The sequence below is a fragment of the Thunnus albacares genome, chromosome 1 (genome assembly GCF_914725855.1).
Source record: "Thunnus albacares chromosome 1, fThuAlb1.1, whole genome shotgun sequence".
Taxonomy (NCBI): domain Eukaryota; kingdom Metazoa; phylum Chordata; class Actinopteri; order Scombriformes; family Scombridae; genus Thunnus; species Thunnus albacares.
In genome coordinates, this window is record NC_058106.1 from 10,148,481 (window position 1) to 10,168,945 (window position 20,465).

At 40.1% G+C, this 20,465-nt stretch overlaps 3 protein-coding genes across 3 annotated transcripts in view; 2 read left to right on the top strand and 1 right to left on the bottom strand.

Moving 5' to 3' along the window:
* ulk3 (unc-51 like kinase 3) overlaps positions 1–1,478 on the bottom strand; it is a 34,908-nt gene extending 33,430 nt beyond the window's left edge. The window contains exons 1-2 of the mRNA XM_044373643.1: positions 1,144–1,478; positions 244–386 (exon numbers count right to left, since the gene is read on the bottom strand). Coding sequence (XP_044229578.1) covers positions 244–348 — 105 coding nt within the window. The 5' untranslated portion in view covers positions 349–386; positions 1,144–1,478. The remainder of the gene's footprint in view (positions 1–243; positions 387–1,143) is intronic.
* Positions 1,479–2,489: 1,011 nt separating this feature from the next.
* LOC122997384 (threonine--tRNA ligase 1, cytoplasmic-like) lies at positions 2,490–12,208 on the top strand. The gene is made up of 19 exons (XM_044373519.1): positions 2,490–2,851; positions 3,077–3,160; positions 3,422–3,609; positions 3,786–3,909; positions 4,222–4,346; positions 4,668–4,785; positions 5,093–5,157; positions 5,291–5,369; positions 5,648–5,794; positions 7,091–7,189; positions 8,392–8,558; positions 8,677–8,839; positions 8,970–9,107; positions 9,630–9,707; positions 9,801–9,901; positions 10,354–10,458; positions 10,743–10,815; positions 10,947–11,061; positions 11,683–12,208. The coding sequence occupies exons 1-19, from the start codon at positions 2,525–2,527 to the stop codon at positions 11,829–11,831; spliced, it is 2,445 nt and encodes an 814-aa protein (XP_044229454.1). The 5' UTR covers positions 2,490–2,524; the 3' UTR covers positions 11,832–12,208.
* A 683-nt stretch (positions 12,209–12,891) lies between these two features.
* Positions 12,892–18,013, top strand: tm2d3 (TM2 domain containing 3). The gene is made up of 6 exons (XM_044373765.1): positions 12,892–13,074; positions 13,820–13,918; positions 14,852–15,012; positions 15,241–15,415; positions 16,465–16,540; positions 16,668–18,013. The coding sequence occupies exons 1-6, from the start codon at positions 12,969–12,971 to the stop codon at positions 16,831–16,833; spliced, it is 783 nt and encodes a 260-aa protein (XP_044229700.1). The 5' UTR covers positions 12,892–12,968; the 3' UTR covers positions 16,834–18,013.
* The last annotated feature ends 2,452 nt before the right edge of the window (positions 18,014–20,465 follow it).

A 20,465-nucleotide genomic window follows, 5' to 3' on the forward strand; every position in this document is an offset into this window, starting at 1 on the left:
TCTGTGCAAATATGCTCAATGTGGCAAAGCAACAGACAAAATTGTGAGAGCAGAAAGCACTTTTAGTAATGACTAATCACTTTCACATTCATTGAAATATCATAGTTTATTAAGTAAAGTGAGAAAAGTCCAGTAAAGTACCAGGAACTTCACTACTCAGCACCTTTAATGAATAGAAACATGAGACATGACAGTTATTTTTTGACTTATGTGATGTTTCTGCCTTCAGCTCCACAATCTCACCTTCCTGTAGGCTTTGTAGACTGTAGCATAGGTACCACTGCCCAGCCGCTCTGTGAGGATGAAGTCAGCCAGTTTTGGAGGGGCAAAGCTGGAGGACGAAGCCATGCTGACAACAGCATCAAAATTTCTCAAGCAGGTCTGGGCTGCAATGTATCAACAATATGCAATTGATTTCAAGTAAATAGCCTGATGTTCGTCTTTCCACAGTGAGGTCAGAGGTCAGGTTCAGCTGCAGAACGATAATGTTAACCTTGGTCCAGGTAGTACAGTAAGGACAGTAAGAATTCATTATCTTACACAAGAACACTTTAACAGAGGTGGTGGTCTATCAGATCATTCTTCTATTACACTGTTCAAATTAAACAAACGAGTCAATTATTTCCATTTACTCTAAATTACACCAGTGTGTCTGTCTGTCACTTAAAGTTTTACTGTCATACTTTTTGATAAACGACACACACAAGCGTAGCTACACACCTTGTCGAATTTTTGGATCTTAACGAAGCGGTTTATTGTACAACAGTGACAGCTTTTGATGAGGAGAAAACGTCAGAATACAGAGCGAACAAATTAACAAGCTAACTGAATTAGTTTGTTCTTACTGTCGGTGCGTCCTGAACACACGCCGAATTTCACACAGGCTCTTAAAAGGTACGTGATGTGACAAGCATTTGCCTTCCTCGTAAGCAGGGAAATTGTGAACCGAAAGTTTACTGAACTGAATGTGGTTTACCGCAGTTGCGTGGGCTAGTCATTCAAGTTAGCTAGCTAAAGTAGAGAGTTAGCTGGTATGTAAACAACCACTGTAGATGTTCATCTGTCGTTCGCCAAGAATAAAGCTGAAGTAGTTACATTGTTCTGCGTTCATTAAAAAAACAGATATGGAAACTGCTGACTTACCTGTAAACTAACAAATCCACAGCACATACATGGAATCCACTGCACATGAATAACGAGTGGGTGATTAATTACATTGCTGCTGACCGCCCACTTCACTGCAGGTGATCCTCCTCCTTCTCCTCCTCCTCCTCCTCCTCGTCGTCGTCTTCTTCTTCTTCTTCTCGGTTTACTGGCGTATCACAAACAACTTTGAGGTGCATACCGCCACCTACTGTACAAGAGTGTATAGCATCGTGTCATTTTACCCTATTTCTTCACTTCTGCCCACTAACCATGTGTCTCTTAATAAAGTAAAGAGTGCCTTCCTGGCTACTTTTACCCCCTCTTCCTATCTTTTTGTCCCCAGTATCCCCATCAGATCCCACTCCCGCCCAGAACACGGTATTTTTTTCCAAGGATGGCGAAGTCATGACCCTCCCTACTCTGCCTCTGATTGGCTTACCCTGATATTATTTCCCTAACCCTAACCAATCTCTCTCCTCATGCCCAAAACCTAACCAACCCAATCAACGAAGGTAACAAGTACTAGCCAATCAAAGGCAGAGTAGGGCGGGTCATGACTTCGCCGTCCTAGGAAAAATTGAGAAGGGTCCATGGCTGTATAGGTCTAGCTGCAGTCTTGCAGACTCACCCTAACCCTACACGACACACCCACTTTACTACACGACACCCTCCCCTGACCACTAACCCTACTAACGTTTTAACCCAAACTTAACTATGCCCCTCCTCATACTTGTAGTAAAGTGGGTGTGTCGTTTAGATACTTGCACGTTCGTGCTGCGGCTGCAGTTGAATATACTTGGAAAAATTTAGCGTCCCGCGTTGCAGCGATCTGCTGACGTCAAAATGTATTAGAAACATTAGAAAACACGTTACTGCCACCGTGCTGCCACCGTCCGTGCTGCAGTACTAACGGTGCGACGCCTGAGGAATATCAACCAATAATTAGCTGAAGCACGTGAAAGATCTATCTATTATTTCATTGAATTATAAGAGCCATTAAGGAAACAACGCAGACCTCAAATGTTATTAGTTCATAGTCTTCTCAGGATAGTAATTCATTATTTTGACTAAATAATATGTTGTCAGATGTATTTTTGCACTTGTCCAAATAAATGAGATTTGTTATTTACACTGGTCTGATCTTGAAAATAATGATACAATACATATTTATATTATTTATATTATAACTATATTATATTTTTAATATGTATGGCGCATTCTCTGAAGTCATGTTGTTAAATTAATTTGATTTTCTTTTTTTCTTTTTTTTTTTTTACCCTGGTTGCTGTTTTTACGATAGTGTGCCAGTGAGGCTTATATTTGTAGTAAACCCTCACCGGAAGTCAGCTGTCATTGTGGCTATGGTGGTCATTTAAAGATGGCGGAGTGCTTGGCTGCACGTTTGGCAGCTCAGGAGGAGCAAATCCGGCTTCTCGCCGGGGAAATCTCCTCTCTTCGGGATGGACTAAGCCGAGGTGGTCTGAACGCCACCGGAGCTGCTGTGATCACCCCGGAGCTGGAGACCCTGAGGACGGAGAATGAGAAGCTGAAGTACCGGCTGCTGCACCTCCGTCGGGGTCTGCAGGCAGAGCTGCAGCTGGAGGAGGTGGCGCAGGGCGAGAGGCAGCACTCAGCCAAGTGTGGCAGAGGTCCGGAGAGAAACACCAGTAAAGAGCAGCAGATACACAACCGAGTGGATAAAAAGGTAGTGGTGAACACTGGGCCAGGAGACGTGAACCAGTCTGAATGGATACATTTGTAACATGATGCGGGAGTGAGGCGTAGCTGTGCAGTGGGCCAAATGACAAACTAATGTCCCCCATTTCCAGAAATAGCCGAGCGTGTTCACCGACATTAATAACAGGCTGATATTGTGACTAAGAGGAGATTATTGTAAGTGTAAAGACAAAGCCCTCTGTGCTTGTTACAGGTTGCAGCCCCAGTGACCAAACCAGGTGACAGGAACAAGGAGAAGAAGCAGGATAAGGGACAAGGAGCTGGAGGTGTGAAAGAGGTGGTTATTAAAAGAAGCACAAGACACTGAATTAACCTGCTCCACTGTTCACACTTTCTCCCAACAGGAACTTCACCTTCACATTTCAGTTTCTCACAAATAATGCTTAATAAACTCTATAATCGTTGCCTCTCACAGAAATTGGAAAAAGAAATGTTCACATTGAGGCATTGGAACTGGTGATGCTTGAATTTTAACAAATGAATGGGCATTATTTTGGACATTTCTTGACTTTGATTGCTTGTTTGTTTTCCTGTGTAGCTGAAGCCTTGGCCTGGATACATTGCAGAGCGCCTCAGCCTCTATGAAGAGCTGAAGACGGAGAGTGATGCCCTCCTGGCCCAGAGAGCTGCAAACAGCAAGCCCATTACGGTGGAGCTGCCCGACGGACATAAGGTGACGGGCAAGGCTTGGGTCACCACCCCATACCAACTGGCCTGCGACATCAGGTTAGTCACCTGCATGGGAAATGATGTTAACGTGGTGTGAGTTATGCAGATAAATCTAAAACACTTACACAGGTTTTGGAGTACTAGGCAGTTCCCTAATATTGTTCCTAATGTTTACTTTTCATTATCATGAATAACACACTATCACACTATCCATCTTGTGCTTAATCTTTCAGCCAGGGCCTGGCTGACAATGCAGTGATATCTCGTGTCAACGGGGAGCTCTGGGACTTGGACAGACCTCTCGAGCAGGACTGCTCTCTTGAGATATTGCGCTTTGACAATGAGGACGCTCAGGCTGTGAGTACATTGTGTTGTACTGCAATATTTGTGCTCTGCAAATTGTCTTTTGCTTTTGCAAAACCTTTTATTTACTATTATTATTCATAGAATGGTCCCCCTTTTTGAACATCTTCATTATCAAGCAGTCCTACCTTTTGGTCTGCCAGATTACATTTCATGCATTAACTCCACACTATAATTGTGTAAAGAATCAATAATAAAAATGTTGAAGCCACAGCAACCCAACAACAAACGTCCTTTAAGTAAAGCTATTCTTTTGTCTGTATGTTTTTTAAAGAGGTAATGCATCTTCATCTTATATCATCCTAGGTGTACTGGCACTCCAGTGCTCACATCTTGGGGGAGGCAATGGAGCACTTTTATGGAGGTTGTTTATGTTATGGACCCCCCATAGAGAATGGCTTCTACTACGACATGTTCCTGGATGGACAAAAGTGAGCAGCCAACATCTTCTCGGTCTAGCTCAGCTTTCCAACTCTACATGGATTTTTCTGGGATGGGTTATAATTATCAGAAATGGATATCAGTCATGTATTTCACTACCTTTTGGATCAGTTATTAATGGCTTTGCTATGTTGGACCAAAAAGTGTTAAAGTGTTAAAAATAGAACAGTCTTCTCCTTTTAAAACATACTTTGTTGAAACACAGCATCATCATGTCCAAACAGAACATGATTAAGTCATTACAGAAACTTAATAACACTTGCCAGAGCAGCACTGACCATGATCATTTTTAACGACCTGCTGTTTTCCAGGGGAGTGTCCAGCACTGAGTTTGGGGACTTGGAGACTTTGTGTAAGGGTGTGGTGAAGGAAAAACAGCCTTTTGAGAGGCTGGAGGTCAGCAAGGAGACACTGCTGAAGATGTTTAAGGTAAAAGAAAGACGACTCTGTCCACTGTCAGCTTGGGATCCTTTGCTTGTCTCAAAAAACAAACCATGGCTTATTAGTTGTCCATTTTTTTTAATGTTGGAAACGTGTACATTAAGGGCTATAGTGTCCCACTACAGTTTCACAAACTGTCTTCACTCAAAATGTCAGAAACAGGTATTGCCTATTTTTCTGGCTATTCTTGTTAGCATGGTTTTCATGCATGTAACCACACAAAGTGAAATCTTTGAATCAAGACAAAACTCTGAGCTACAGGGAATAATTAATGCAAGGTATTTGTGCCTTCCAGTACAACAAATTCAAGTGCCGCATTCTGAATGAAAAAGTCACCACCCCCACTACAACAGTCTACAGGTTAGTTGGTTATATTGATGTATTTATGTTTAATGACAATAAATATCAAATGCATCTTTTGATTTTAAAACATTATGTGTTCTTTTTTTTATCTTTGTAAACCTAACTGTTGTAACTTATGAATCTTGGTTAGATGCGGGCCCTTGATTGACCTGTGCAGGGGTCCCCATGTAAGACATACAGGCAAGATCAAGGCCATGAAGATCTATAAGGTATGTGGAAGAGACATGCAGGGTCCAAGGTTAATCTTTTTTTTAAAGTCTGAAGTCCACAAGCCCCAAACTAATTTATGCTGTCCTCAAATAATGTGTTTTTTTCCCCTCAGATATTGTCATGTTGTCAACTTCTTAACAAGGAATTTTAGCATTTTAACCAGTTATCTCCCAAAATTGTTTTCCTTATTTGCAGCTCTCAGTTTGATTTATGATTGTGTAAAATTACTTAATAGTCTATATACTTATACTATATACTCTTCTACCTCTGTAATCAGAACTCTTCCACCTACTGGGAGGGGCGCTCTGACATGGAGACACTTCAGAGGATCTATGGGATTTCTTTCCCGGACTCAAAGATGCTGAAGGAGTGGGAACGTTTTCAGGAGGAGGCCAAGAATAGAGACCATCGCAAGATTGGCAAAGTGAGTCAGCGTAGGCAGTCATGTTCGAGCCCACCCAGCTAGCTTTAAAATTGGAAAGAGAAGCCCGGTACAAAGTGAATTTTGATTCCTAATTAATTGTATAATGTGATGGCTGACTCATCTCCTTTGAGGTTCTTTTAGGAGTTTTTCCTCGTGAGAGTCTAGGTTTGTGGTTTTATACATGTGGTGAACCCTGAAACCAAACTGGATTAAGAGCACAGACTCCAGGCAAATGTGAACTGCAAAATTAATACAGCAGGCAGTTTTCTATTATCAAACATGCTTTCAACCATAAAAAAAGTATAAACATTCTGTATTGAACCCACCTTCATATTCTTGATTATCATGTTAAACTCAGTCACATTCACCAGCTGCAGATCATTTTACATTTTCACCCAGTGAGTAATTTTTGTTGCAGCTTTAGACATGAAAACCATTGTTTTTCAACTCAGTCATCTGTTGTTGCTGTATACCAGCTGAGGGCACTGTGCTTCTTCTTACTGACACATTTGGGACAACTGTGAGTCATCTGAGCACCCCAGCTGGTTTCCCAGCATGGGAGATCCAGACGGCAGCACCTCAATCTGCACTGATTACAACGCAGTTCTATGTTACATGCAAGTGTCAAGATATCGCTGTCTTCAACAGCAATATCAGAGTGAGGTGACAAAAGTGGCATGCTGTTTTAAAGATGGCGCTCTGTGGTGTGATCCTAAGCCGACCCCTCTCATTTGCACAGTGCATCATGAAAGCACATTTTCAAAAGCTCTAGATGCAGTCCAGTGACATGTGGATATAGAAAACCTCTAATCCCGTACTTTAATTTATTAGCATTTAAAATTAGTCAGTGAATAAGGCATTAGGAAGACGTTTCAGCTACAAAGCCTCATTCTCAAATCAGGAGAGCAATTGACAAAGCTTTATTGTCATTATAGTATTTGTATCATCATGTATCACCTCATCTTCACTGCCTGTTTGTCTCTATTGTGAAGGTGCAACTGTTTTTCTTCAATTACAATCTAGCGCAGAAAGATAGAAGTGAATGAATGTTCTTAAATTAAAACTACCGTTAAAGGCTGCTACAGAAATCATAGATTACTGGACCTGTATTTTAGATTTTTTTGGGGAAAATGAATAAGATCTGTTTTCACATTCTTTTGAGGAAACACGCTGTTCTGCTTTCCAGTGTGTGTTAATTGGATAACTCCCTGCTGTGTATGGAGGGGTTTTGTGCTGGTTGTATCTGCAGATAAAGGATATATCAAGTCATTAAAAAGTTGTTGCTCTGCTTCACAGGACCAGGAGCTGTTCTTCTTCCATGATCTGAGCCCTGGCAGTTGTTTCTTCATGCCACGGGGAGCCTACATCTACAACACCCTCACTGAGTTCATCAGGGTAGGAGTTGTTTCAGTGCACTTGCCAAGTGCATTCAAGAAGGAAAAATAAATTCATTTGTGGTCGACACAAACGGATGCAGAAACACAAATGCTTAAAACCGCTTTCAACCTGTGTCCATGCGTCCATTTTAGGCTATATTTTACATTTCCAGTGTACTTGTCGTGATTGCTGGCTCATTGACATGCAGATCACCAACTGTTAACTTTTGCAGAACATGCAATCACCAAGGAGCTCAAAGATAAGCTGTGAGTATAACAGTGACCTGAATAGTTTAGTTCTGCTCTCTCAGTTTAAATACTGCCTGGAGCCTCAGAACAGGGTGGACCAGCCTTGTCTGCTCTACATGGTCTGAATTATGTCCTGAACTTTTCAAAGTTTTTTTCCAGTCACCTTAGACATACCTCTATTGCACAAACTGAACATTAAAAAGTCAGAAGTGTCAGAACCAAAAGTGTCAAGATTTGCAGATTGTAGTCCCAATGAGCTTGTCGTTTCACGTGTCATTTGTCCAATTGGCCTCATGGAGTGATCATTTGAAAGCGTTCTGTTGGTTTAAAGATGAACTCCATGTGTTTGGGAAGCCACCATATTTCTACATTTAGTAATTAGGTTGCGTCATTTCTAGAGAAATTCTCAGTTAACAGCAGACCGCAGTACTGTCCTGAGTTAAGCAAACTTTAGTTTTCAGAGTAACTTGAACGCCTTTGCCAAGTTCAATGACTGTACAGGAACTTGTCCCTGAGATGTATTTGCATGTTAACAACTTGAGGAGTTTCACAGCACCCACTAACACACTGGACCAAGCCAAGAAGGCCTGACATACATTGCACAGAAACGGTGCAAGATCATTATCACATCACTTCAGTCTGTTATGACTGTTGCTTTAAAAAGGAAAAAAAAAAGATATTTGCAGTAAATTGAGTCAGTTGTCACTCAGAACATGACATTCAGGTTTTGTAGCCCACTCTTCTGCTAAACTGTATTTAGTCAGGAAAAGCTGAGCATGCATTATCTGTTTTGGCACCTTCCTGTTTCATATTCACAGTTGAAATCAGTCCAGTTATACCAGTCTCCAACTGTTTGCTGCTGAAAATCTCACCTGGACATTCAGAAGTCCTGATTTAGCTCAGCTCCATAAAGTACCTGTGCAGTACAGCTGCTGTGTTTAGTTTGTTGATATGGTTCTGTTGTTGTTCTAGGATGAGTATTGGAGAAGAGGCTTCCAGGAAGTAGCCTCCCCCAACATCTATAACAGCAAACTGTGGGAGACATCTGGCCATTGGCAACACTACAGCGAAAACATGTTCTCCTTCCCTGTGGAGGATGACATCTTTGCACTGAAGCCCATGAACTGTCCCGGACACTGGTAAATTTAGAGCGCTCAGAGTGGAAAGATTGGAATTGTTTCCCAAATACTGTAAATCAAAATGTCTTTTATGCCGCGTTACTATCATATGATTTCTTGCCCTCTGGTTGTCCTCTAGTTTGATGTTCAGCCACAGGCCTCGCTCATGGAGGGAGCTTCCTCTGAGGCTGGCGGATTTCGGGGTCCTCCACAGGAACGAGCTGTCAGGAACACTTACTGGGCTCACCAGAGTGCGGCGTTTCCAACAGGACGACGCTCATATTTTCTGCACGATGGATCAGGTGACTGTATCAGTAATTTTCTGCAAGTTTGACAATAAAATGGAGAGTATTTTGTTTGACAAACAACTACTGCATGTATTTATCATTTTCCTGAATGCTGAACCATCTTCTTTTTTTTTCCCTCCTACAGATTGAGTCAGAGATGAAGGGCTGTCTTGACTTCCTCCGCTGTGTTTACGATGTGTTCGGCTTCTCCTTCCAGCTTCACCTCTCCACTCGTCCAGAGAAGTACCTGGGTGACATTGCTGTGTGGAACCAAGCTGAGAAGGTAAACTGTATCAGGCATCATAGTTACAACATAAGGTAGAAAATCAGCCCCAGCTGTCACTCAAATTTAGGTACATTTTCAGCATAACATCTGTCTTCCACCTATGAATCACTGTTTTGGTGGCAAAATGCACTGTCTTTGCTACACCTTACTTTTTAGCAAATAAACGCTGACACTGACTTGGCACTGTGAATGAAAACACTGGCTGCCTGCTGTGTGATCATAGTATCAGAGCTGTGAGTCATTGTGAATTTCCTTGAATCTGTAGGCGTGTTGTCAGAAAAAGACATCTCTCATTGGCTTGTCTTGATATCTATTATTTTCTCCCATTGTAAATTGCATATGTAGAAGTCCTTTAGGCAGTGCAAAGACCGGACTGTATGTCCTTTACTTGATTGCGTACTTCAGTATGACTTCACGTCTCCAGAAAATCCCACTTTTGATGATTGGCCTGCTTCACAGAAATAGCTTTTTGATGTATAGATTTACTTTATATTTTAACCTATGCCTCATGTTTGGCAGCAATTGGAGAACAGCCTGAATGAGTTTGGGGAGCCATGGAAACTCAACCCTGGAGACGGTGCTTTTTATGGACCCAAGGTCAGTACATTTCTGATAGTTCCTGCCAAACGCGAAATCAATTAAATTCTCTGTGGTCTGGAAAGTACTCCAACGCTTTCTGTGCTGTTGCAGATTGACATCAAGATCAAAGATGCAATTGGACGTTACCACCAGTGTGCAACCATTCAGCTGGACTTCCAGCTGCCCATCCGCTTCAACCTGACCTTTGTGGGGTGAGTCACCTAATCAAAACATTGACACACTGCTGAGCCTGTGTGCTTTATTGCACCAAGGATTATATGTTAATCCTCTCCTGAATAAAACGTCTCAGCTTGTGCACTGTGTTCCACAGAGACTTGTTTTAAAAGAGGTGAAGAGTTCTATGCAAATTTGAACTCAGTGAGCAGGTGAGGGGTTGATTTATTATCTCACCAGGAACTTCAATCTGTAAAACAATGCACAGCCTATATAGCAATAGACAGCAGGAAGTACATGAGTTAATGGAATTCACAGTTTGTGCATTAGTCCAATCAGACCAGTATTACATATGGAAAGGGAAGGGGATGGATGTGTAGAGTTTACCTGTACAGCCAATAGGTAGATGCAATGATTGTGACATTAATGGTGAAACTTTGTAGCATTTTACAGGAAACCCTAATATTCTTTATCACATGATGTCTTACAGGAAGGACGGGGATGACAAAGCCCGGCCAGTAATCATCCATCGTGCCATCTTGGGCTCAGTTGAGAGGATGATTGCCATTCTCACAGAGAACTATGCAGGAAAATGGTGAGGTGTTTTCTGGTTGCTGTTGCATTTTAGAGAGTCATTTATTTAGAAAATGGTGCTTGTCACAAATGTTAAATAAAATGCCAAAAAAAATCTCACTGTAATATTAGCAAAATTTTAACCATGATGTCTCTCTGGAACAATTTAAATATTCACCCACCATAAAGATTTCAAGCATTAGTTCCTTTTTGTCAGTAAGAAATACAGGTGGTAATGTTCTGATCTTTACACCAGTATATCATTGTGAAGGTAGTTTTAATGTAGCCTGTCTGTTCTTCCACCAGGCCTCTGTGGCTCTCTCCGCGTCAGGTGATGTTAGTGCCTGTCAATCCCTCCTGTGAGGAATATGCCAAGAGGGTAAATCTTCAACTTCCCTAACTCAACCACATTTAAGTACAATCATATGAATGTAGACAGTAAATTGTGGCATTCAGAATCTTGGGATGCTTTTGAACCATATATTAATGAACAGTACTTCTGCCCCACAGGTTTGTAAGCAATTTACTGAAGCTGGTATCATGGCGGATGCTGACCTGGACTCTAGCTGTCTTTTGAACAAAAAAATCCGCAATGCTCAGCTGGCCCAATATAACTTCATTCTCGGTAAGGACATGTACTGTCCTGCAACTATATAAGCACTGACTGACCTCTAATTTAAGAGCTTTTTCTGTTCATTTCTGCTCCTGACAAAGTTTCCTGCAGTCTGTTCAAAAGTACATTTCATTTGTTTCTGCCACAATATTGAAGGTCTGTTTTATAGAGAATATCATTGGTTTTTCCTTTGTAATCGCTGATTGAGCAAACCACTCATCTTAAGTGTTCTAGTTTTGATGACCATGAGGGTTAGGGTTACATAATGTTAGATTGGTTTCCATTCAATTTTACTGTAGTATGAAACATCATGTCATCATATTTGCTTTTGGTTTTGTCAGAAATACTGCTAATGCAAATGATACTGTATATGATCTTTAGTAAATGGAAAGAACTGCTTTGGTCCTTTTTTAAACTGCAGTGTTGTCAGTAGACTCACTATCAGAGGCTTGGTGAGTCAAAATAAACATTCCTAATTGGTTGAATGTAAAGCAAATGGACCTCCAAGTTGGCTAACCACCCACTGTTGTTGAACTCAGTGGCACAAAGCAGGGAATGTGTTAGGGTAGCTGTGCGTATGTGTGGTATGACTTTGCCCATGTCAAGCTGTTGTGTCTCCTCGTATCTTGGCAGTGGTCGGAGAGAAGGAGAAGATGACTAACAGCGTCAATGTGCGCACAAGGGACAACAAAGTCCACGGAGAACTGTCGGTGGCTGAGGTGCTGGCCCGCCTGACCCTGCTCAAACAGTCCCGCTGTCAGAACGCAGAGGAGGAGTTCTGATAGAGACAAAGAACAAACCGGACATTTGAATACCTCAGTCTTCTCTTAGAACTACAGCCAGATGAGCAGGAAAGGGAGAAATTACATGTCACATAAAAGTGGTACAGGGAAAGTGTAATACACAGGACAGAAGTCAGAAAGTGAAACTGCTGAACTGACGGATAGACCTGTAAGTAAATGAACGGGGCTGCAACTTGCCCACAAGGTTACATGTGCAGGATGACTGTGGTGTTTTCAGTATGTATGTGGTCTTGGTAATTTAAGAAAACAATGCATCGTCACAATGAAGGCTGTGTGAATTTAGCACTGAGTTGTTTCACAAAGATCTGTCTCTGTGGGGAACTGTGTATGACCAGAAATAAAGTAAAACTGCTGAATGTGAGTGTTTTGTTTTTTGCACTTACACAACAGAAGAGTCTGATGTTTTTGCAAGAATTAGATTTCATGATAAACAGCAGTAGGTTTATTTTGTTGTGACATGCAGCCTTCCAGGAATTTTTCATGTTTTACTTATTCCAAAGTAATATCATGATAGTGAGCGAATGCTTTTGGCCAGCAGTTTTCAGTGTAGTGCCTAGCTTAATAGTTGACTGCTGTCGCCTAAATTAATAGAGGACTCATAACCTCTTCAAAAATCCAAACTAAAATGACATTTTGAGGCGTAGTTAAAATAAAACATAAAATGTAAACATGCAGTGGGCGTGGCAAGATGAGGACCAGGAAGTTCTGTTGCTTGTAATGCTGCGTTCAAATACTATAGGAAAGATGTGTGGCGCACATAAAACTCGTTTTAGAAACTAACTTTACCTCATTGATTTTGATGCCGCCACAAATACAGTTGTTACAGATATTGAAATTGGAACATTTGTATTAATAATGGTCATTATAATACAATCATCACTCTCAAGAATATTGTAGTGTGCTTAGACCTAATCCAAGACGTGTGTGAATGGTTGAATGTAACAATCGCATTATGATCTATTTGTGTCAGCTGAGTTCCTCCTGTGTGGCATCTTCACGGTATTAATAAGAGAAACTGATTCGTAAAACTCCTCTTGCGTCAGACTACTGAAGGATCGCTGACGCTTTTTTCTCCTACGGGACGTGAAGACAGGGTCGTCTCACTCTGCGGCAACAATGGCTACTATCTGTCAGATATGGAGACCGGACCGAGGACGGTGCTTCAAAACCTACGGAATTGTTCTCGTGTTGTTTATGGACCTGGTCTTACAGTGTGTCAACGGTATGTTACAGACTTACGCCACCATTGTTGTGTGTATGTCCAGCTTACATATGTGTAAATTGACATTATCGTACCAACGTTAGCCTTCCTCTCCCTGAGTTAGCATCATCTGGCTAGCTAGCAAGCTCACATCTAGCAATGAAAACATGTGAAGCATTGAGTTGCACTGATTGAACAGATGTTTGGCAAATACAACAGACATCTGTGAGCATTTGAATAGTATTTTACTGACTGTGTTAATATTCTACAAGCCCTGGATAACAGCTACAATGAGTTAGTTAACGTTACAGGTAAGCTAACGTCTTTGGCTGGGGAGGGCGTCACGTCGAAATTAGTCATATTTTTGGTGTAAGTTAACTGTTAAATAATTTTTAAAAAGTGACAAGACACAACATTTTAGAGACACCGATATTTTCTCATTATGTTTAACTCTTCAAGCAGAGAGTAACACCTTGTTGCCAACTAACACCTCTTTGTACCATAGGTTAAAGTTATTGTAAAGCAGAAATGTTAGCAGTTAGGAAAATAAGCATGTCTATGTTACTATCTTTAAGCGCCTGAACTACATCTTAATAAAAGACTTAACATACGTTTGGCTTGTCATTCTCTTGTAACAATGACTGCTACAAATGCTAACGGTGCCCAATTCTGCAATCATTACAATATGTTTTGTATATAGTAGGTTTGTTTACTACAGTCATAGCAGATTTGGACTCATGTCTTATATCCTCTTTTTGCTTTTTAGGATACATGAGCTCTCATATTGGCCAGGAGCTCCCCTACGCCAGAGATGCCCAGCGTGGCTCTGTCATCACCAGCCCAGAGGTCCCTGCTCAAGCCTCAGGTAAACACTCAACCAGAATGTGTTTTAAGATGACATATGTGGGGGACTGCGGATGTAAATTAGCTTTGAGCTAACTCCGGTGCAGTGCATCTTTTATGTTAAAAACTGTACACTGTCCCAATAAATAAATTCAATCAATAAACATTTAAGGGACCCACTCTTACATTTTTTGCAGAAAAAACTTATAGAGAAATAAGGCACTGTTTTAAGTATTTACTACCCTTAAGTCTGAGGTTAATGAAATGCAGTTATTTCACAGAATACATTTGCTGAAATCATATCTACTGTCTTATGAGCCTCACAGCACTCTCCTACTCAAGAATAGTGTTATCAGACAGGAATTCATCACCTTGGAACTATAAACTGCAAATCTGTCTATATCCATAATATATAATACACAGGCACACTGGGTATTTGTAATGTAACATTTTTATTTCTAAAACTTTCAACATAGAAACAAGAATAGAGAAACAACGGCTAGTCTTGAAAGGATTGTTCAACATTCAAATGCTTTTTCTATGTTTTATTTTAAGTTTTCAAATGAAAGGTTACATTTTAAAATTTCTCCCTCTGTCACATCAAAGAGAACATTACTCTCGTGTTTTCTAGCCTTCCTCATGGCACATTTCTTTTGCTGGCCAGTAGGCAGCCTGAGTGGAGCAATCAGGAGTAAATGGCCTCTCTTCAAGGACTCTTTGATGGCCTTTTTGTTGAGGACAGAGTGTTAGTCATTCACTTCCCATTTTTTCCCAATTTGGAAAGAGATTCAAAGGGTTTCAGTCACAACCCTGCTTCTCCCAACACATACGCTGTTGCAACACCCATTCATGACCCCATAAATAAATTCAAATATCAAACTCGCACAAAATCTTGCTTACATTGCATAGATTATTCTAGTTAGAAATTGAACTCCTTATGTTTGCTATTTTTCAGCCTCTCCTGCAGATAAAAAGAGCAACATTTCAACCTGTCCTAGTGGGGGATTGTGCAGTCGCTTGCCAGCTGAATGCATTAACTGCAGTTACCACCACAACTGCACATACGGGAAACCAGCTTCCTTCACCTGTAGACCCAACAAAGGAGTTCACTGTATAGTGAGTAGCAGTTTATGTTGTGATAACTGGCACATATGGTCTTATTGTTCTTGTAGCATTTATGTCAGCTGTGACACTAGAAGTTGTCTGTATCTTTCTTGATTAAAGTCACCAAGATAAATTGTTTTGCATAGTGGTAGAATCAGAGATTGTAATAAAAAGCTCTTGTGCTTTAATTTAGAAACTGTTTTGTAGTGATGACGTGATGTGTTTTTGTGTTTATTGCAGGGAGAGTCAGGACAGCAACAAACCAACTTCTCTCTCTCCATCGTGTGTCAGTTCTGCTGGCAGCTGGATCCTTCCCAGTACAAATGCAAAGACTCTACTAACTGTATGACAGTGTCCTGCCCACGCAAGCGATACAACACCACCTGTGACGTGTTAGGTCATGTACATTGTATAGGTATGAAAAAGGATCTGCTTTAAAGGTTGCTTGGTGTCTTTAGAGTAGAGATGACTCTTAAGATAGTCATCAGTGGAGTAAGTGTGTGTGTGTAGTGCCTGAGGGAAGTGTGGGTTTTTACTGATTTTCTTGTTCAGCCTATGTTTACAAATGGATCTTAGCCATTTGTGGTTTCTCTAAAGATTCCAATGCAGGGTTTCACATTCTTTCAGTGATAAATAATGTGATAATTTCCTGTTCGTCAAAGGGAAATGCAGAACATGTATGGGGAAGAAAATGGTAGAAAATCAGTTGGGGTTTTTTTTCTGATGCACATTTACAGTAACTGTGTATGTAGTTGTTAGACCACTGACATTTTTAATGTTGTAGTATCTGAATATCTTACATTTAAGTGATTATGGCCCATGTGGTTTTTAGTCCTCGGCCTCAGGACTTAGAGGACTTTTAGTTTTCTGTTGTACCAATAAAATAAAGAAGTATAATTTAAAATTAATATATTTATATAACATTTATCACACTTAACATCTTAACTGTCAATATGAGAACAGTATTTTCAACTGTGTTTTCATAATGGGTTTAGCAATATCTGACCAATCCTCATATCAACCAATCATAACGTAGTAAATAAGGTCATTCATGACAAAGAAGGCCAGTCACACACTTTGTGCTTATTAAGAGTTCTTCTCACTTTTTTCTTTTTTAAATAAAAGTTGCTCTTGACAGCTCAGTGAATATGTCTTAGGAATGTGTATCATTTGTAAAAGACCTGGTTTGAAAATGTTTAGTTCATATGATCCATGATCTCCTCAGATAGATCATCACACAGTCAAGAGCCAGACTGAAAACCAAAAACACAATATTTTACAAAATTAAACACATTTTGTTGATATGTCGTCAATTGTTATTTTCTAGAAATGTTTGTATATTGCACATGTGTCAAGGGAAATGTGCTTTCAGTTATGTTAATTTGTTTTCCTGAAATTTAATGTGGTTTTAGTTTTGTTCGTTTGTTTGGGAAATGTCCGCTAAAGGTCTTTTTCCTTTTGCAGGTAACAGACGTTTTAATAAACGTTTATTTTGCAACTGGACTGGAGGATACAAATGGTCAACAGCACTAGCACTCAGGTAAGCCTGCGAGTTATGGCCGGCTTTGATGCTGTAAACAGTCTTAAAAAGTCCTTGTTGAATCAGAATGTGTGCTCTAAAAGCATCTCTGATTTTCTCTCTTTTTTTCTCTCACCGCTTTCTGTAGCATTACACTTGGTGGTTTTGGAGCAGATCGATTTTATCTGGGCCAGTGGAGAGAGGGTCTGGGCAAGCTGTTCAGTTTTGGAGGCCTGGGCATTTGGACTTTGATAGATGTTCTTCTGATAGGGGTTGGTTATGTGGGACCTGCTGACGGTTCGCTCTACATTTGAAACAAAGCTCTGGAGACATGGCTGGATGGTTTGCACCCTGTTCTGCTTCACTCTCAAAGAATGAAGATCTGAGATGCCGTGTTCTTAGCACGTTTGCCCATCTAAGCCTGTTGTGCAACACATCCCCATCCCATCTGCTAGAAAGGAAGTTTTTTCTTCATCACACCAAGGATGACTCTACCCACACAACCACCAGATCAATCCCAATCATTCTGCGTCCGTCTCCTGTTGAGATTCTGCAGATGGAGCTGTGCAGGGGGATGAGGAGCCAGTAATTATGTCTATCGGGTCAGTTTGACTTAACTGATGGTTAGGCTCTGTCATGCTGATATATAGATATGTTTGGTTTCCTGTGGAGCTGTGCTTTCACAGACATCCTGTCACCTTGGAGCCATGTGTTGCTCTTCCCTTATGGCAAGGTAAATGCATCAGTGGGGGTCAAATGGTAACCATGGCTACAGAGCTTTTATGGTAACAGTAGACAAACCGAAAGGTAATATTTATATGTTGAAAGAAAGCATGAATATGCAGAAGGAAAGTATATGTTCACGTGTTTTAACAGGCAGCAGATAGTTGTATCTGTAGATGAATACAACAGTTACTTTGCATGTACTTTTTTTTTCTTACATTGAGTCAGCAATGCAGGCCACAACTGTAAGAACATTGCCCCAAGGGCAATATATAATAATACCCTGGCCTTTCAAAAGCTCATATCAAGTGTTGACAAGTTTGAGTTCATTGTTGAAGTTCATATGGTTTATGAATAATGCACAAGATGCACTATAGGTTCAGACAGCAACTGAAACCGGTAAAAAACCAGAAGGGAGCAGAAGTGCAAGAACTATAATTGCTGTCATCACTTACTGCAACCTTTAGATTACAATCTCTAACAATATGTGTTTGTACATATTTTGACACAGTCAGTTTTGGTTTCCCATGTTTGAGATATCCGGTGCATTCAAATGGTATTTTTCCCCAAACACATATCATTCTTCACATTGCAACAAAATACTATCTGTGTACTAACACTGTAGGATCTTTTCTTGATACTGTATGGCATAAATTGGTTCACCTTTCAGTTCATGTAAATTCTGTTTTTGATGCCAAGTCATTTTTTTTCTGTTGCAACACTGTAAATTACATTTTTTTTAAGTTATGTAAATAAAATTGTGAAATATTACATGTTTATCTAATTGTGTTTCTAGTACTAACAAACTGTCAGTCAATATATGATAACTATGGCTAATGTTTTCATTTACTGTGATGGATCACACTGCAACGTGGTCAGGTTTTACAGTAAAACAGTGAAGTTTGATGGCAAAAGAAAAGCTGAACAAGCTATTGACTGTAGAGTATAAACACAAATATACTTAAAGATCCCTTTCTAGTTTAATTTTCATTAAGCAAGCAGCCTGCATCATTAGTTGACTGTTTGAACAATATTCCTGGATAAAATCCCTCTTGATTTTCTTTCTGATGTTCTTTCAATTCCTTAAAGAGAGACACATTTGTCTTTTTTCCCATCACCTGCAAGGTAAGAGGTCCACGTCATTTGAGGATATTGAACTTGAGCAGGACAGATGCTTTGATTGAAGGGGCCATGAGCATGTTTCTTCTGATTGAATGCTGTTCTCCCTGCAGCCTCTGATAGGAATTCAGAGCTCTATTATTAGCGGAGGTCATTTTCACAGATGTCTGTGCTTTTTCTCACATTAAACACAGTGAGTGGTGCCAGAAGCCTATGTAACCTACAGGCGTGTGACAGAAGGAGAGCCAGCAGTGGTGAAACCTGTTCAGCAGAGAGTGGCAGGGTTATACAGTGCAGTCATTTAAGTAAATCAGTTATGCTTAAGTTTTTACAACAGCACCATTTAATTCCACAATAGATGTCAATGTCTGTGCTTATGTTACATAATGAGAGTGCAAAAAAAAAAAAAAAAAAAGCACGAAGCAAAAAAATAATTTCCTTTTTAGTACGTTGGTGGGTTTTGTGTCGACTTTTCCAATTGGCTGCTTTGTTCAGACTGTTGTAAATTTACTCCACCCTCATTCTAGTTCCTCAAATTTGACACCAGTGGCTCACAGCCTATACTCCCTCTCACTCCCTCCCACAGACTGATGCAAGTGTTAGTCATGTATCCTGAGTTGAGGAAGAGACTTGAAATGCTAACCTATATTTATAGGGACACAATTTTGTATTTTATGTTATGTTATGATGAAATATTGACGAAAGGCTTCATAATCCTGAATCCACAATATATTCCTTTTGCCCCCGATTGCCCCAGAGGGACTTCAGTTTGTCTGACTCAAAATATGTGGTCATGTGCAGGCATGTATGAGTTTACCTGCATTTGTGACCTTATGTCAGCTGTCAATGTATATTACATGTAACGCATACTGAACAAGTGTATTTTTGTATGTCTGTGTTTATGTGTGTGTAAGTATGTGCATTTAAAACAGTATGATGAATAAGATGATGGTAGAACATAATGCTTAGTGCGCAATGACATGACAAACTCTATAATACTGGACACATACACAAAGCTGGAAGATACTCTTCTTTAACAGATGTGATCTGATCACCACATCTTACTGATTATGTCTGGGAAACATCAAGTCTGAAATAAACAACTAAATGAGTGCACTGAATAACTTTGTATTCACACATCAATGGATACTGCTCAATTACAAATAATGGCCAGAGTGGTATTTAGTTTTTGCTATTATTTCTCTTTATGAAGTTCCCATTTGCTGTGAGCATGAAACCATTCTTAAAGATAATTATATAGAACTTCGTCTCATGAGAATAATAGTTTAATTTTATGGCACTTATCCCAAACAGTAATTATTCACATGGTTATAATGAACATCATCAGCAGTAGAGCCAAAATATTGTCTGTCAAAGACAGACAGTATCACGACTTCCTAATTTTGCATTGCTAATCATGGAAAGAGGAGAACAAAAGTTTATTCATCCCACTCTTACGCAATCCCACTTAGTACCATCACAGCTCTGAATTTTGAAGCATAGGTTCTGACCCTCTTTATACCTAGCAGATTGTGTCCTCACATTATGCTCACTCCTACAAGAGATAGCATCTCTAATAAAAAGTGGATAAACAGAATACTGTAACAGCATGAATCCAAAAGTCTAACAACTATAAACCCAATGTTTGCTCCTTTTCTCTCACAATTTTCTAAGGAGCATTTGAAACCATCTGAGGATGTGGCACAAATTACAGTGCCCATAAATATTCACCTCCACCCTTGGACTTTTTCATTTCATATTGTAACACAACACTGAATCACAATGGTGTAATTAGCTTTTTTGACACTAATCAACAGAGGACAATTTAACAGAAACATAAAAGCAAATTTCTACAGTGGCATCTAAATTAAGAACAAATATAAACCAAAATAAATGATTGCATGCACCGTTTGCTATGGCATACAAATCATCAGCAGTGCTTCCTTTTGTTTTGTTTTTTTGTTTTTTAAAAAAGCATGTGGTTAGCAGAATAGAGATCACCTGTGTGTATTTGGGGAGTGACAAGTGTTTTCAACATAGCTGTGTATCCAGCTGTGGGACCATTTCATGGCAAAAAAAAGAGGAACATTCCAGATGAATTTGA